Source organism: Sus scrofa, chromosome 6 (genome assembly GCF_054392235.1).
Source record: "Sus scrofa isolate SSC_HxYL_T2T_F1_AM1 chromosome 6, Sscrofa_HxYL_maternal_Yorkshire_Landrace_v2.0, whole genome shotgun sequence".
In the NCBI taxonomy this organism is placed as follows: domain Eukaryota; kingdom Metazoa; phylum Chordata; class Mammalia; order Artiodactyla; family Suidae; genus Sus; species Sus scrofa.
This window is the reverse complement of record NC_139388.1, coordinates 34,455,378-34,473,169: the sequence shown is the minus strand read 5'-3', so window position 1 is coordinate 34,473,169 and position 17,792 is coordinate 34,455,378. Positions and strand designations below refer to the sequence as shown.

Sequence of the window (17,792 nt, the reverse complement as noted above, 5' to 3'; positions counted from 1 at the left end):
GCGTTTCTGTAAGATTAGAATTATTTCTTCCTTAAAAATTTAATAGAATTCACCAATGAAGTTGCTGAACACTGAAGTTTTCTTTGTGAAAAGAACTTTAATTATGAGTTCAATTTTTAATGAACTACATAGAACTATTCAGGTCATCTATTCTTTAATCAGTTTTAGTAAGTTGCATTTTTTAAGAATGTTTTAAAATTTGGTGACATAAAGAACCTATTGTGATACCTTCTTTAATTCTTAACGTTGATTTTCATGTTTTCTCTCTTATTACTCAGTTTTAGTAGTAGTTTATCAATTTTGTTAATATTTGTTTAATAATCCACTACTGAACTTGATATATACCTATTATTTTCCATTTTTATGTTTGTCATTTCCTTCTTTTTACTTACTTTGGCCTTTGTTTTTCTATTTTTCCTAGTTTCATAAGCAGAAGCCTATACAATCTATTTTAGAACTTTCTTCTTTTCTAACATAAGCATTAAAAATATTATTTTCTGTCTTAGTACCACTTCAGATTACCCCTCAAATTTTGGTATTCATGTTTTTATTATTATTTGCTTAAAAATATTTTCTAGGAGTTCCCGTCGTGGCGCAGTGGTTAACGAATCCGACTAGGAACCATGAGGTTGCCGGTTCGGTCCCTGCCCTTGCTCAGTGGGTTAACCATCTGGCGTTGCCGTGAGCTGTGGTGTAGGTCACAGACGCGGCTCGGATCCTGCGTTGCTGTGGCTCAGGTGTAGGCTGGTGGCTACGGCTCCAATTAGACCCCTAGCCTGGGAATCTCCATAGGCCGTGGGAGCAGCCCAAGAAATAGCAAAAAGACAAAAAATATATATATATATATTTTCTAGTTTCCCTTACGAATTCTTCTTTGAATCACATGTTATTTAGCAGCGTGTTTTTAAATTTCCAAATATTTGGGGACGTTGTAGATGTATTTTTATTACTTATTTCTAATTTAATTTTATCATGGCCAAAGAACATATTCTATATTTTTTTGATTTTTGAAATTTTGGAGGACTTGTTTTATAGTCCAGAATCTAGCTTGCTTGATTCTAAGAATTTTACATCTGTTAAGTCATGTTGGTTGACAATACCTTTTTTTTTAATAATTCTGTCCTTTTATTTTTTATTTTTTTCCCACTGTACAGCATGGGGACCAAGTTACACATACATGTATACATACTTTTTCCTCCCATTGCTGTGTTGCGATGTAAGTATCTAGACATAGTTCTCAATGCTACACAGCAGGATCTCATTGTAAATCCATTCCAAGAGCAATAGTTTGCATCCGTTAACCCCAAGCTCCCGATCCCTCCCACTCCCTCCCTCTCCCCCTGGGCAGCCACAAGTCTATTCTCCAAGTCTATGATTTTCTTTTCTGTGGAAACGTTCATTTGCGCTGTATATTAGATTCCAGTTATACATGATATCATATGGTATTTGTCTTTCTTTTTCTGACTTATTTCACTCAGTATAAGAGTCTCTAGTTCCATTCACATTGCTGCAAATGGCGTTATGCCATTCTTTTTTATGGCTGAGTAGTGTTCCATTGTGTATATATACCACATCTTCCTCTTCCTATACATACATAGAACTATCATATGACCCAGCAGTCCCACCCTTGGGCATATATCTGGACAAAACTTTCCTTAAGACACCTGCACCCGCATGTTCATTGCAGCACTATTCACAATAGCCAAGACATGGAGACAATACTTTTTGAGTCATCTCTACATTTTCTGAATTTTTTGTCTCCTATCAGTTGCTGAGAAAGGAGTACTGAGGTCTCCAACTCTGATTGTGATTGATCTTTTTCTCCCTTTAGTTCTGTCAATGTTTGTCACACATAGCCTGATGCACCATTAGATATACATACATGCAAAATTGTTGTGTCTTCTTGATGAACTGGCCTATTCTTATGAAAGGCCTCTCTATTATTGTCTAGTAATATTTCCTGTTTTGAAGTCTTCTTTGTCTAATAGAGGCATACCAGTTTTCTAATGAGTAGTGTTTACATGGCATATCTTCTTCCTCCTTTTGACTTTGAGTCTATCTGAAAATTCATATTTAAGGTACATCAATTGCAGACATCACTTAGTTGTTTTTCCATTCTGGTAATCTTGGCTTTGTAAGTGGAGCATTTGTTCCCACTTACATGTAAATAATTACTGATAAAGACTGGGTTTCAATATATTATTTTGGAGGGTTGTTTTTTTTTTTTTTTTTACTATTTTTCTTTTTCTATTCTAATTCTTAATTCTCCTTTATTGCTTTCCTTTGTATTCACTGATTACTTTTTAGAATTTCATTTTTTCTTCTCTACTGTCTTTAATATGTGCGTATGTATTTTCTATGGCTGCTCAAAAGAACCATGATACATATTTATTAAATGAATAAATGATTGGTGCAACACATACCCACCTACCATTCACCCTACTAATGCTCCATCAACCCTAGGTGGAGAACACCAGAGCCCTAGCATAGCCAAAACTGATAATATGCCAGTGGACAGAAAATTTTTTTTAAATTTCAGGCTCACATTGCGATATCAGAGAATGCTAGTTTCACCTCTAACACAATTGTTTCTTGGTGTAGTTGCAGTTTTACTTCTTAATTCAATTATCTTTCCACCTAGTAAATATACATTTCCTCCTTTGGCTACATGGCAGAATTACCTTTGAAGATTTTAAAAATTATAGATGCCTAGATCCTATCCAAGACCTTTTGAATCAAGATCTTCAGAAACTTCCAATACATAAAGTTAAGAACCACTTCATTACTGAATGTCCACTAAATTCTGGACACTGGCTATAAGCATTAAGCTTTCAATGCCTCCCACCTACATGCCACAGAGAAACTTCCCAAACAGCAATGTTTACAAGTTCTTTTTCTCTTCTCTTGAATATGTACAAGGCCAGAAGGAGGAAAAAAAATCAGAAATTAAGAGGCTCATTAGATTTCTAATAGGTTTTTTCTTTTTTTTTTCTTTTGAGATAGGCCCCCTTGAGGCACACTGTAACTCAAAATAACCCCATGGGAGAAGGGAGGCATGCTGGAACTGCAGTAGCAAAATCCATTAGGCAAGGGGGAAAAGGAAGGTGGGGGGGATGAAGAGAGAAAAGAAAATAACCTTATCGATGATATGCTAGAAAAGATTTCTTTAAAATGGGAGCATTACCTCTTCACATTTCTTCTCCATGTTCTCTGTAGATATAGCAGATTTTGTATGGCTTGTGCATTCCTGGAATGCTTGAATTCCTCCTAAGCTGTTGGCCCCATGTCTACCCAGGGTGTGCCTTGCTGGATCTATCACGACCAGCCCGCAGAAGCCAGTGGATCTCACTGCTTCAAGCAGGGTCTTGGGAGCCTACAAGGCCATGAAGCAAATCTGCAACCATAATCATGCCCTTCAGTCCAGTGAATTCCTTCATCTTTTTCATGGGGTAGGGCATGCTTTGGGGTTTACCATTCACCCTGAAAGCCTGGTTTGATAGTATCTCTCAGAAGTTCAACAAGGAGAATGGGAAGCCTGTTGTTCTGGTGGCAAAACCCCAAATACCTTTCCACCAATTTTTACTGCTCTGGAAGCAGTCTCATCTAAGAAAAAAGAAAAAAGAAAAAAAAAAAAAAAAAAACAGAAACTACAACAAGGAGTGGTTCACCAAATTACTACTCTAATACTAGGGGAAAATATTAGTGCCTCTAATGATAGTTGAGACACTTGCTCGTTTCCAAATTACTAGTGTTATCTGTGCTGTACAGTGAGTATTCATAACGTGTAATTTTACTCTGCTTTTGTTTTTAGTCCATCTTTGGGTAGACAAGAATCATGAAATTATATTTTGCATGGCTGCCCAGAAAATCAGGTGATGTTGTCACTCACGAAAACAGGCACCAGGTAGAGGTACCCAGCAGCCTGAATTCAAAATCCATTGCTTTTGGAATGGATTAGCAATGAGATCCTGCATAGCACTGAGAACTATGTCTAGTTACTTATGACAGAGCATAATAATGGGAGAAAAAAGAATCTATACATGTATGTGTAACTGGGTTACCATGCTGTACAGTAGAAAAAAAAATTGTATTGGGGAGATAACAATTAAAAAAAAAAATCCACGAACACCTCCCTCACTCTGTGAACCTGGATGCCAGCCAGAGTGGAACTGGGGCTTCACACAGAGGTGAGAGAGCTGGGTGTGCATTGAACTGGGTGTGTCTTGTAAGCTGTTCATACTAGTTGATAAAGGGCTGCTGGGAACAGAGAAAGTGAGCTTCTCCCAAACCAGAGGTATGCAAGATGGATATAACCCCTTCAAGGGCTTCTGCAGCCTTATATATATATATGCATCTGTGGATGAGTTAGAGAAAGGCATTTCTTCAGCTTCACCTCTAGGAAAGGTATTCCTCCTCCCAGACCTTCAGCTAAAATGCAACCTACCCAGTTGGACATGGTGGCCCTGCTGGCCACATATGCTTTGTCTCTTTTTAAAGTAATCAGAATATGGAAAAAAAAAAAAAAAAAGGTTTACGTTTTCTCTTGAAACACTAGAATTGTGGCACACTGCATTCATAGTCCCCCTGTGAAAATAAAAAGCAGCTGCCCATCTGAGACATACCGCACACTCTCCAGATCATTGCAGTCCACCCCACTCCCTACTGTCCTTCACTCGGCTTACTTCACTAATTTAACCTGCCAGGCACCAAGGGCATTAGAGCTTGCCACCACTCAAGGATTTCAGTGTCTTGTTGGACACACAGTGCCAGGGTTAGGTTTCTTTCTTGCCTCCCTGAAACAGTGAAAAGAGATCCACTGGGGGCCAACACCACCTTTTGACAGAGGTTAAAATTGTGGGATCTGTCGTAAGCTTGCCCTGAGTTTAAGGACCTCATTTGCCACTTCCTGCCTTTATGACCTCCACCTGAAATCTGATTCCCACTCTACCCTGCCTTTCCTTTAAGGTTCAGCCTGAAAGGCAGCTCCTCCAAGAGGCTCTCTCAAGACTGCTGCCTTCACCTGCAGGGATCAACCTGAACCTTAATACCAAAGGTCTGCACACTAAACGATGAGCCCACAATTCCACATGGCAGCAGCCAGTAAGGATAACTAGCAGATGCCCACGTGGAATGAGTCAGGTGATTTAGATGGGCTTCAGGGAGTCTATGCACCTGCATAAAACAGAATGTAAAATATTGTATATATGTAACCTTATGCATCTTAAGAAGCCAGCAGATTTTTTTCTTATCAGATCACCAAATGGATTTGTGAACACAAACAGCTCTAAGAACCACTATTCATGGCATTTATCCATCCTACTAATTTTCCCCCACAGGATTTGGAGTTTACTTTTTTAATATGTTATCATTTTTAATTATTATGTTCATTTTTGTGTCAGGTAAGATCATAACCACGCTGCAGTAACAAACAACTCCAAAATCTCAGGGGCTTAAAATAATAAATGTTTATTTCTCAGGCAAAATCCACTCTGGTTCTACATGATTCTCCCAGGCTGCTGCCTTCCATGTAATGAATCAGCTCAAACTTTTATAGCAACTTATGCTTCCACAATTTCCAGGACAGTGGGAAGAGAGGGATGGAGAATCTCACACCAAGCAATCAGATCCTTCTTCCTGTAAACATGTCACTTTCTCTTACATTTCACTGAGCAAAATAAGTAACATGACCTAGTGAGCAAGAAAGTTGTAACCACCACATGCCCAAAAAAAAAAAAAAACTGAAAATACTGGAAAACGGCACGAATGCCCTTCCCAGTCTAACCTAAAAGAGGAGACTGTTGACCTAAGTAACTGTGGAAAATGGTATTTTGACTAGAAACCGTAAGGCTAAAGAAAAATAGAATTGTCTGTAATCATTGCACTCTAGTTAGTAGTTTCTCTCAGGGATGTGGGCTAATAATTCTGGAGCTACATGTGTACCAGAGTTGAACAAATTTGTAAATCAATGATAGATAATGGAGGTTTCTCACTGCCGGTGAGAAAAATTTGCAAATAAGCAGGAAGGAGAGCTAGAATTAAATCTAGTAATTAAACTACTCCAATCTGAATTGGAGTAAGAAACAATGGTATAAACTTATATAAACTTAACGGAGATAGGTACAAAAATAATTATAGATATGTGCATATATATTGGCTAGCAAACATACATGCGTTTTCTAGCTCTGTCCACTGAGAGGGCTTAGAAGCAGTGACACATCAATGGACCCTGAGTACACTCCGTGACCAGAACTTGGTTTCTAAATACCATTCTTCACTGGAAGGAACGAGAGCTCCTCAAAGAAATGTTTGTGCCTAGGAATGTAGCACCAGATGATCTCCAGAGGCCTCAGTTTCCTCATCTGTAAGCTGGGGGAAATGATAAACCTCAAAGGATTCTTGTGAATAAATGTGACAAGTGGAGATTTAGAACAGGACCCGGCCCAAAGTAAGTACTCAGTACACACTGGATATGACTATACTTCTTTATCCTTTCCAGTTCTGCGCACAGACAAGACGCTGAGCACACTTCTCAGCCCTGATGTCATGATTATCACTTCCTCTTGAGCCAATCATTTCAGAGGTTAAGAATTACATTTGGCAGCTCCCAGTGCAGGATGTCTGGGTCATCTTACCCCATACCGGGTGAACAGCAGCATTTATCCTGGCATCTAAATGTGAGGGTCAGTCTCTGGGACACAGGAGAAGCTTGATTATAGAGTGGTTAGAAGCACTAGCTCTGGTGTTCAGATCCCAACTCAACCCCCAGTAGAGGGTGAGCAATTTCTTGACCCCTTTAAGCTTGCCTCATCTGCAAAATGGGATAATGCCAGTTTGTTAGTTTATTTATTTACTTATAAAATTTACATTATATTGTGTATTATCTATATATTCATTTCGGTGATAACTCAATAATTAACCTAGCAAATTACCTGGCACACCGTAAATAATAAACATCTGTTATGATACAAGATAACAAAGAGGAATCTAGCTGCTGGTATGGACATATTTCCTATGATAGACATTCAAAAATCTTCTCTCATCCTAGCTGGAAGGTTTTCTGAAGGTCCTCACAGGCCTCAGAGATGAAGGAAGAGATGGTGTTTCCTTCTTGGTCAATCCTATTGTCTGAGAAGGGGATAGGGGACTGAGGCCCAAGGTTCCAACCTTAGCATCTGGGTCCACTGCCTCTCAGAAACAGCTGCTCCTTTATCCCTTGCCACCCACAGGCCAGAAGGGTTAGGGGAGGTGGATCTGCGCAGATGACCCCTGGCAGCCACGGGTCAAACACAGACTGGAGGGCCCAAAGGAATAGCAGCTGCTGTCTGCTGATCTTGGGCTCTTGTGGGTTATTTGTTTAAGGTTTCAATGAAATGATTTTAATTTAATGGATCTATGTTTTATGTTTAGTTTTTCATAAAAAAAAAAGACTTTCAATCTAGCCTCAGACCTCCCTGGAGGTTGTTGATTAGTGATTTAAGTACTCAATTATTTGGTCTGATAAGAGAACAATTGTTAGAGGTCACAGGCTTGACCAGGGGGATCCCTTTGTCAACTACCATGATACGTTCTTCTGCTTGTGTTATTATTCTATTTTATTCTTCAAAACAAATAAATAGCTCTTCATGATTTGAAATCCTAAATCTACCAAAGAATTGTCTCCTCCTACTCATCTCCATCCTCTAGTTCATTCCTTAAAGACAATGACTTTATCAGTTTTCAGGTTTGCTTTTCGGATCCTTCCAAAGACTTTTTTTTTGCCCAAGCAGGCAAATAAGTGACTATACATAACTTGTCTTTCTTTTGTTCTCTGTATTGCTTTTTAAGAGGAAGTATTTTTCAGATCCCCATGATAGCTGCTGTATGTTTATTTCCATATGCTAAAATACACATTCAGTTTAGTAACATTTGGGGCGGGGGGGGGCAGGTGCTGCATCTGTGGCATGCAGAAGTTCCCAGGCCAGGGATCGACCCTGTGTCACAGTAGCGACCCAAGCAGCTACAGTAATAATGCTGGATCCTTAACCTGCTAAGCCACAGGAGAACTCCCAAGCTCAGAGGCATTTTAAAGAAACTAGTATTTTTATTGTATTGTATTGTATTTACTTTTAGGGCTGCCCCTGAAGCATATGGAAGTTCTCAGGCTAAGGGCTGAATTGGATCTGTAACTGCAGGCCTACAGCACAGTTACAGCAATGCCAGATCTGCAACCTATGCCCCAGCTCGCAGCAACACTTGATCCTTAACCCACTGAGAGAGGCCAGAGATCGTCGAACCCACATCCTCATGGATACTAGTCATGTTCTTAACCTGCTGAGCCACAACAAGAACTCCTGAACTAGTATTTTATTGATACCATCTGCATTCATTTGAAAAATAAGTTCTTGGGGTGTTTAAAAACACCTACACTACTTTGTATCGCACAGCAGCAGGAATAAAGGAATGAAGAGGATCTATATTAATACTAAAAGATTGCTAAAAAGAAATGTTTTGGAGTAACTATATTTATGCTTTGATAAAAACCATCCCCCAAATAGTCCAAATTCACTGAGTACCTGTATAAAAGTAAATGATATTCTCCAGAAAGTTACATGCTAAATCAAGAACAATAGGAAAGGGAACAAAATGGATGGGAGTCAGGGCTGGGGGCAGGGGGTCATAGGAGTCATTAGCAAAGGACACACTGTTCTGGGACAGACCATTAAGTGGTACTTCGTGCCTCACGGCGGGCATCAACCTGACTGGTGAGTGCCCATACCAAACTGCGGTCAGGTATTTTGTATCTCGCCTCGTCATTTGTCTTATCTTTACTGTTCACATATTTTTAGCAACTAAAAGTCTTTAGAAATTAAAAATGTGTACAGAAGAAAAGATTCTATGTAGAAGGTTTATGTATTTCATCCACAAAAAAGAGCTTAGTGCATATGGCTGTGCAGCCCATAATCATAGCCTGCTTTACAATCCGTAATTTTCCCAAAGCTGAAAGATGCTTCAACACTTCTGGCTGGACTCCAAATGTATCAGAAACTCCACCTTCAGCCTGGGAATGGCCTCTCAGTGTGCTGAGGGTAAATTAACTCCCTATTGTTCACATCCCAAATGCAATCTTCCTTCTTGGCCCAAGCCACTTGGACCCTGAGAAACAGGAGAAGAAGGTCCCTCCAGGGTCATTCCCACTTACCAGGCTGCAAAGGCCAGGCTTGCTCATCAGAAATCATCTCTGACAACTATCAAGGGTCAGCAAACTTTTCCATAAAGGGCCAAATAAGTCTTTTTGGCACCGTGGGCCAGCTGGTCTCCTGTGGAAATCATTCAGCTCCGTCATTGCAGTACAACATGGAACTGAATGGGCATAGCTGGGTTCCAATACAACATTCTTTAGAGAAACAGGCCTGTGGCAAGCCCTGGTTTATAAACCACTGAGGCGAACAATGACTATTCCCCATGCTTTGTCTCCCTCTAACTCATCGCTGGCCTGAGGTATCAAAAACCCAACCCCAGATATGAAGTCTGAGTCTTAGATGAAGACTTTACAGATTAGGAGATCTGCACAGAGCAAGTCCCCTCAGCATTCCCCAAAGAAGAAAGAGGATGATGCGTGATGTTCAGCTTCCCATACTCAAGGAAGTCCTGGGCCTTGAGGTGGGCACACGTTCATGCTAGACCCCCAACTGAGGGAGTGCACAGAAGCTGGATGGAGAAGGGATGTTTCAATTTCTGTTGTCCAATCTGTATTCCCCTCTCTCTACACAGAATGTTTGTCTCCATACTTCAAGTGGGAGTACAGAGAACTGAAATGGAGAAGTCAGTCACAAATCCGACCTGGGTGAGGCAGACATCCCCCGATAAGACCCTATCTGTTGTAAAGCTCCCTTATCACACAAGAAATCTATCTTTATCTTAAGTAATAAGCATTGTGCCACTCAATCTTTCTGTGGCAGGTTGACACATCATTAAACCAAGCATGAGGATTAAAAAAAAAAAAAAAAAAAAAAGTCCCCATCAAACCATCGCCACCCTGGTTGCTTTTGTAGGTAATAATACAATAAAAAAGGCAACTCTTAAAATTACAGGAAGTCCCCCACTGACCCTGACCAAGTAGGGTTATTCCAGGCTTTCTTCAAAGATACCACACCAACTGAAATGCCAATCTCAAAAATAGTACTGAGTAGCTCAAGAAACAGAGGAAGAGAACATGATGAAAACAATCATTTTCAAGTCCTCCGAGAAACTGTTTAAAGGTTTTGTTGGTTTGTTTGTTTTTGTTTTGTACACAATTAGAGTAAGGGGAAATGGGGGAAGATCTCAAAAATGTGATTAGAATATTATTCGTTCCTCTTACTCCCAATTAAAGAGGGGTTTCTTCAGTAGAGATGCAGTTATTAAATCATGATGTCTTTCTTAAAATACCAATTTATAGCAGAGGGCTCCATACTGCTGCCACTTCTGCAAGGTTGCTTGTAATTGCTCTATGCAACGCTTTGACTAATTAAATCACACAAGAGATTGTTTCTTAGTAACACACCTGGTCCACGCTTTGTTGTTGGCTTTCATTAAAGCACTATGTCTCACGCTGCCTTATAGCATGAAAGGATATTAATCAGGTAAATGGCCATTAAAAGTCATATCAGTGTTTGCTGTGCAGTGATTATTTTCTTAAATCTTGAACAAAGGAGTTTTCTTTGAAATCTCAGGGCTGGCCTCCTACCACAGGAGAGAACAGCCACATTAAAATGTGTTTTTCAACCTTACCAAGAAGAAGGAAAAAAAAAGGAGCAAAATGCAAGGTGCGGCAAGAAGTAAGATTATATTCTCTTTGTTCTCCTGGGCTATTTGGGGCAAGGAGGGACAAGTTGAACAAACTGAAATCAGTGTACAGCAAGTGGGGACAACAGGCAAGAAATGCTCTCCAAAGCCCCCTCCCTCCCATTCCCTAGAAGAGAAAAGCTCCACTTTCGAGGCAAGGCTGTTAATTAGGTTGCATTTCAGAGCTCTAGTTAGAACTAAAAACGTCCGGGGAATCAAATGCTACTTGCATATTAAACTGAAAAGGGAAAATGTCGCTCAAGACTTTCTTCTGCCAGCAAAGTACCCTTTATGGTCTCACTGATCAGGTTCTGTGTCGGGACCTGGAGCATGATCATCATGTCTGATTCCCCAGTTACTCTGCTCCTCAGCCCTGGAGCAGCCCCTCCAAAGCGATGCCCACTTTCAGCAGAGCAAACATTCCACTTAGGAGAAGAAGAGAGTGGCTGCACACACCCACACTGCAAAAAAAAAAACGGACTAGTTTGCCAAAGGCACCTACCCTGGATCCTGCAACCTTTTCTTTTTTCTGCCATAAATGACCAATTTTTCTGAATGGAATAAGTGGCCTTGATGAGGCTAGAATAAAGCATTCTGCTTCAGAACCCAGGATCTGGAATACAAATTCTGGAGTTTGGAATCCCAGGCCTACAACTTCCTGGCTGTGTGACTGTGAACAACTTACAACCTCTATGCCTTGGTTTTCACACACATAAAATACACAAAATAACAGTAATAACCTCCTTTGGTTGTTGTGAGAATAAAATGAATATTTTATAAAATATATAGTCTGAGATATACACATGATATGTATAATATATATGTCTGATACATAATGTCCTTAATAAATATTAGCTACAAAGCTTTTCTTTTTTTTTTTTTTTTTTTTTTTTTTTTTGGTTTTTTTAGGGCATATGGAGGTTCCCAGGCTAGGGGTCAAATCGAAGCTGTAGCTGCTGGCCTATACCATAAGCCACAGCAATGCTGGATCCAAGCTGCATCTGCGGCTTACACCACAGCTCACTGCAACACCAGAACCTTAACTCATTGAGCGAGGCCAAGGATCGAACCTGCATCCTCATGGATACTAGTCGGGTTCAATAACCACTGAGCCACGATGGGAACTCCCCAGCTACAAAGCTCTTGATAGCTGCTAAAGGCTTAGTAAGTATACACTTCTATTCAAAACTGAGCATCAAATGAAGACTCCCTAACTAAATACACTTCTGCAGCTCGCCCTTGGTGACACTGCACCAGAAGAAAGGGGCATGAGCTTGGATTTGTTCTCACTGAGTCTACGAAAAAACTAAGTTAAAGAACTTACGATTCTCCCAGCAGAGTCCCCAGCGGGAGGCTTCTGCCCAAGGCCAACGCGCCAGGCCCTGGAGACCACTATCCACGTTGTCCTCCGCACCAGAGCACCCAGAGGTGGACGGGACGGCAAGAGGGCTGGCATCTGGCTCTCCACGCCTGTGGCCGGGTCAGCCCAGAAGAGGTGCCATTTTCTGCTCTCACAGAGCCTGTGGGCCGCCTGCACCCCAGGGGCCTGCGGATGGAACAGGCCTCTGGGCATCTTCTCCCGTTGGCCAGCCAGGAGACTTAAAGGACACTGCCGGGGACGGGGTAGGGAACCTGCAAGTCAGGACGACGAGCTGCAACGTGACAGAAAGGCCCTCGCAAATTAGCTCAGCAAGAAAGCGAGCGGAGGGCTGCCTTGGCTAGGAAGTCCAGGGGTGGATCCAACTTTAAACATGGCCCAGTCCAAACGCTCCAGGTCCTGAATCAAACCTCCAGGTTTCATTCGCTCTCCCCCTTGGTGTATCTGCAGTTCTCAGAGCTTTTCTGTTTCCGGCCTGCAACCCCCACAGCGACAGGACCGCTGACAGTACCGCAGACAGCATCCCCTAAGCCTGAAAAAACGAGGGCGTTTTTTCTAGAGTTCGCGGAAAACTCGCCTCTCATTGGCTGGGGTTCAGTCACGTGCCCAGCCCTGAACCAAACACTCTGTGGCAAGGGGCGTACGTATCCTGATTGGTCAGGTTGGGATCACTGGGCGCTTCTGGAGCTGCGGGTAAGGTCAGAACCACTTGACCCTCCAGGCTGAGCATTAGGTGCTGGGATTTTTGCAGAGCTGAGACGCTGCTTCTAAACGCAGTGTTAGTGGGGGCTGGCCCAGTAGAACAGCAGATGGAGAAAGGAGAAGCAGACAATGGAGCACAGAGATGGCAAGTAAGAGGAAATTGGGAGGGAAGATGATCTCTCAGGCGCCCATTTACTGGTCTACTGACCTGTCTGAAGAGGGCTCCTGACCCCTGAGCTAGCATGGACACCTCTGGAAGGCCCCGCAATGGCTGCAGAAACTGACCTACATCTTAAAATCTTGAAGGCTGTGGTTCTCACATAGACTGCACATTAAAAATCACCTGAAGAGCATTTTAAACATCCCAATGCTGAATTCCACCTCTAGAAAGTCTGTTTTAATTAATGGGAGGGTGAGGCATGAAACCAGGTATGGATAGTTTTTAAAAGCTTCCTTAAATGATTCTGTTGGCAGCCATGTTTGAGAACCACTGTCCTGGGGCATCTGCCTTCCATCCTTTGGTAAATTTGCCTGCAGAAGGGGGTAAAAAAAAAAAAAAAAAATACCCAACTCCCTGGAAACCTCATCCTGGCTAACCAGACCAATCTTTTCCACTCAGGGCCAGATTCCCCTGAGGTTAGGGGAAATTAGCCAGGGGTACTTGAGAGGAGGTTGGGGGCTGCTTTGTTTTTTGTTTTTTTGTCTTTTTTGCCATTTCTTGGGCTGCTCCCGAGGCATATGTAGGTTCCCAGGCTAGGGGTCGAATCAGAGCTGTAGCCGCCAGCCTACGCCAGAGCCACAGCAACGCGGGATCTGAGCCACGTCTGCAACCTACACCACAGCTCACAGCAACGCCGGATCCTTAACCCACTGAGCAAGGCCAGGGATCGAACTCTCAACCTCATGGTTCCTAGTCGGATTCGCTAACCACTGAGCCACGACAGGAACTCCTAAATTTTTTTTTTTTTTTTTTTTTTTTTTTTGTCTTTTTAAGGCTGCACCTGCAGCATATGGAGTTTCCCAGGCTAGGGGTCAAATTGGAGCTGCAGCTGCTGGCCTGCACCACAGCCACAGCAATGCCAGATCTGAGCTGCATCTACGACCTATACCATAGCTCACAGCAATGCCCAATCCTTAATCCACTGAGTGAGGCCAGGGGTCGAACCTGAGTCCTCATGGATCCTAGTCAGATTTGTTTCCACTGTGCCACAAGGGGAACTCTGCTTTGGTGACTGATGAGAAAATAAGTATACAGCAGCATGGGGCACACCTATCTTTTCACTGTTTTGCCTTTGCACTGCTTCTTCTAATATCTTTTTTTTTTTTTTTTTTTTTTTTTTTTTTTTTGCCTTTTTCTAGGGCCGCACGCACGGCATATGGAGGTTCCCAGGCTAGGGATCTAATCGGAGCTGTAGCTGCTGGCCTACACCAGAGCCACAGCAACTCAAGATCCAAGCCGAGTCTGCGACCTACACCACAGCTCACGGCAACGCCAGATCCTTAACCCTCTGAGCAAGGCCAGGGATCGAACCTGCAACCTCATGGATGCTAATCGGATTGGTTAAACACTGAGCCTCGATGGGAACTCCACTCCTTCTAATATCTTTGAATCCCTGTCTCAATAGACATAATGTCATCACCTTAGTTTACAACACAAATTACTGAAAAGGTGGAACTTCTGGAAAATGTGCTCAGAGGCGGAAATGATTCTCCTATCCACCAGTTTCATTTCTGTTCCTTTCATCCAGAGAAAGGAGAACTCTTTATCAGTTTCCAAGAAACCCCATTAGATGTTTGTATAAATTCTACTTTTACTAATTATAAAAAAGAGGGTTGCCATTTAAGGAACCAAGTTTCTGATGAGGGTGAGAAAATAACTAGCAAGCATATTAACTGTAAATCACCTCCACTCACTGAATTAAATGCCAAGGAATGATATATCCACTGCTGGATTTCTTATCTGCTTTGATTCACTGTATTGCCGGTGCCTAGGAGCTTTCCTATTTTTTTTTTTAATCTGTGATTTTCTTGAACCATTTAACAGGCTCAAGAAAGGCTTAAACTCATGAAGAGTGGGTCTGTAACAGATCTGTAAGCAGGAGGTTAAAGTATGTGCCTTGGATATATGTCATTGTGGGCATATATTCATCCACAATAGCCATCCCTTGATTCTGAAAGGAGAACTAGAATACAACCAGGAGGCCTCCCTGATCTGCCAATACAAAAATCTTATGTTACTTGTTAAAATTTAGAGGACTCCTTCAGATGCCACTCTCTTCTCCTGGTTTCACTTGCTCAAATTTATTCTGTCATCATGAAAGTTTTATGGCCTCTTTTGTCTTGTTCTTTATATTCTCTCTTGTATTTGTAAACCACATCCATTTTACAGAACACTTTTATATGTGTTCTCCTATTTTAATCCTCACAGCCTCAATTATGAAATATGTTAAGGACACGAATGCTGCTGGTGATTCCATTCTTTAGGGTTAGGTCTTAATTAATCAATGAGTATACAATTCCACTGCAGATTTGTGAAATGCTCCTTTTATCAGAGTAGCGCTGACTTACAATGTTGTGTTAGTTTCAGCTGGACAGCAAAGTGACTCCGTTATACATATACATATATCCATTGTTTTCCCATAGAGGTTATTACAGAATAGCTCCCTGTGCTATACAGTAGGACCCTGTTAGTTATCTGTTTTATACACAGAAGTATGTATATGTTATTCCCATCCTCCTAATTGATCCCTCTCCCCCGCACCCCAGTTTCCCCTATGGTAACCCAAAGTTTTATTTTGAAATCTGTGAGTCTGTTTTTATAAATAAGTTCTTTCTGCTTTTAACATAAGACCATGCGGTGTGAGCCTTTTTTATTAGCCAGTATTATGTGCTATGGATCTCCTCAGCTGGTCTCTGACCCCGCCATCCCATTAAATACGGATCAAGTTCAGATCCACACAGGGGCCAGGAGAGAGGAGCAGCTGCATGAGCAGAGCTGGCTAGGGACTATCAGAGACCACAATCCACTTGTTGCCAAATCTTCCACCATCTCAAGAGAAATTGTTAATCCAGACCTTTTTGTGATCTCCCGACTTTGGAATTATGATAACTAATCTTTTTTTTTTTATTCTCTCTCTCCCCTCCCCCCAGCTCTATAGGCCAAATGGGCCACTGCTTCCTGGCTGGATTTAACCCTGGAGCTGTCTTGTGTGGCTCCTACTTATCCCTCACTCCTTTCCTTTTCATTTGCTCAGGATTGGCAATGACAACATCACTTATTCAAAGCAACCAAATTGCTATATCCCAGGAGTTATACATGGACCTGTCCAATGATCTCTCCTTGTCCCTGAAAGTGCCCTATACCCGTTTTGATTACTGTCTCCATCTATATCTGGTGTACTTTAAATATAATTGACACCATACATATCCCACCAAATAGTCATTATGTATGTTGACAGTTCTATCCCACTAGGTAGTGAATGCCATAAAAGCCAAAAGTGTCTCTTTTATCTTTCTATCCTCATCCCTAGCTCACAACAGACACCCCATTACTATGTAATGAATGTAGAAATATTTGTACCACTACTTGTAAGAGGAACAAATTTAGCAAATGAGGGGAGTGAATACATATTATTCTGACACTGCCAACATGTGTACATACATGTGTACCTTCCCTACCAGTATCATCATCACCACCAGCAAATCTTGTGGTTTTAATCAACAATAATACTGAATGTGATTCTGGGCACAGAAGAGGTAGGCAATGAGCTGGAACAGGATGCTGCCCCAGGTGCTTAAACATTCATGTTGGGCTCCTGAACCACATTTCCTTCTATATCTCTGGAGCTTCCACGATCAAACCCAGTGCCATCTGGTTGCCCTGGACCCCAGGCAGAGGGAAATGGACACAGCCCCCCTTCTCATGTTTCAGTGTTGCTTCTCTCACCCAAACGCCTTCTCCCTTCTCCCACCCTATTCATTATTCACAGAAGCTCAGGACCCATCTTCTTCCAGAAAGTTTTCTGGCTGCTTTAGCCCCAGAGAATCTCTTCCTCCTTCAAATTTTTGTAGGGATTATAATCTAGCCCTTCCACTTTGTCATTTTATTACACTTAGTCTTTACTACTTAAATGCATAGCTGTAGTCCCAAGAATCTACAACTATGAAAAATGCTGTTTAAAAAAAAATAGATGTTTTGGAGTTCCTTTGTGGTGCACTGGGCTAAGGATCCAGCATTGTTACTGCAGGCACTCAGGTCACAGCTGTGGCACAGGTTTGATACCTGGCCCGGGAACTTCGACATGTCATGGGTGCAGCCAAAAAAAAAAAAAAAAAAAAAAAAAAAAAAAAAAAAGTTGTTTTGATGGAAAATACAGAAATTAGAAGATAGAGAGTTTCGGATGCACAGTAACAAGGCATATCTTCTGCACTAATTTTTAAGAATAGCAGATGCTTGTGTGTAGCTCTAAAATGTGACTATCATTGAACAAAGCCAGTGTTAGAATGAGTTTAACTTCTGATCAAGCAAAGGCTTTGTCTTTTTATACATACTCTCACCACCTTTTTCCCTTCACTCAGAAAATATTAACTGAGCTCCTACTATGTGCCAAGCACTGATCTGGATATAGCAGTAAACAAAAGATAAGATCCCTGCTTGTACATTATAGTCAGACAAGTAAACAATTTCAAACAGTAATTAGTACCAAGAGGAAAAAAATGGACCAATGCGCTAGAGAATAGAGGGTGAGCTCATGAAACATACAAAAGGCATCCTGCTGAACCACCTGAACAAAAAGGTTCCATCGCAGATACGACCGTGTTTAGTTTTTATTTATTTTTGTTTGTTTGTTTTTAAATATAAGTTGCTAGTTCAAAGACTCCGCTGGTTGGCTAACTTTACTTTTAACAT

General features: G+C 41.5%; 1 protein-coding gene and 1 long non-coding RNA gene across 2 annotated transcripts in view; both read right to left on the bottom strand.

The window, feature by feature from the left end:
* Positions 1-17,792, bottom strand: part of LOC102158585 (uncharacterized) — a 327,382-nt gene that overhangs the window by 195,731 nt on the left and 113,859 nt on the right. The gene's annotated exons all lie outside the window — the stretch shown is intronic.
* Positions 5,454-12,709, bottom strand: LOC146402297 (uncharacterized). The gene is made up of 2 exons (XM_084960297.1): positions 12,128-12,709; positions 5,454-11,264 (listed from the first exon to the last, which is right to left on the bottom strand). The coding sequence occupies exons 1-2, from the start codon at positions 12,374-12,376 to the stop codon at positions 11,037-11,039; spliced, it is 477 nt and encodes a 158-aa protein (XP_084816423.1). The 5' UTR covers positions 12,377-12,709; the 3' UTR covers positions 5,454-11,036.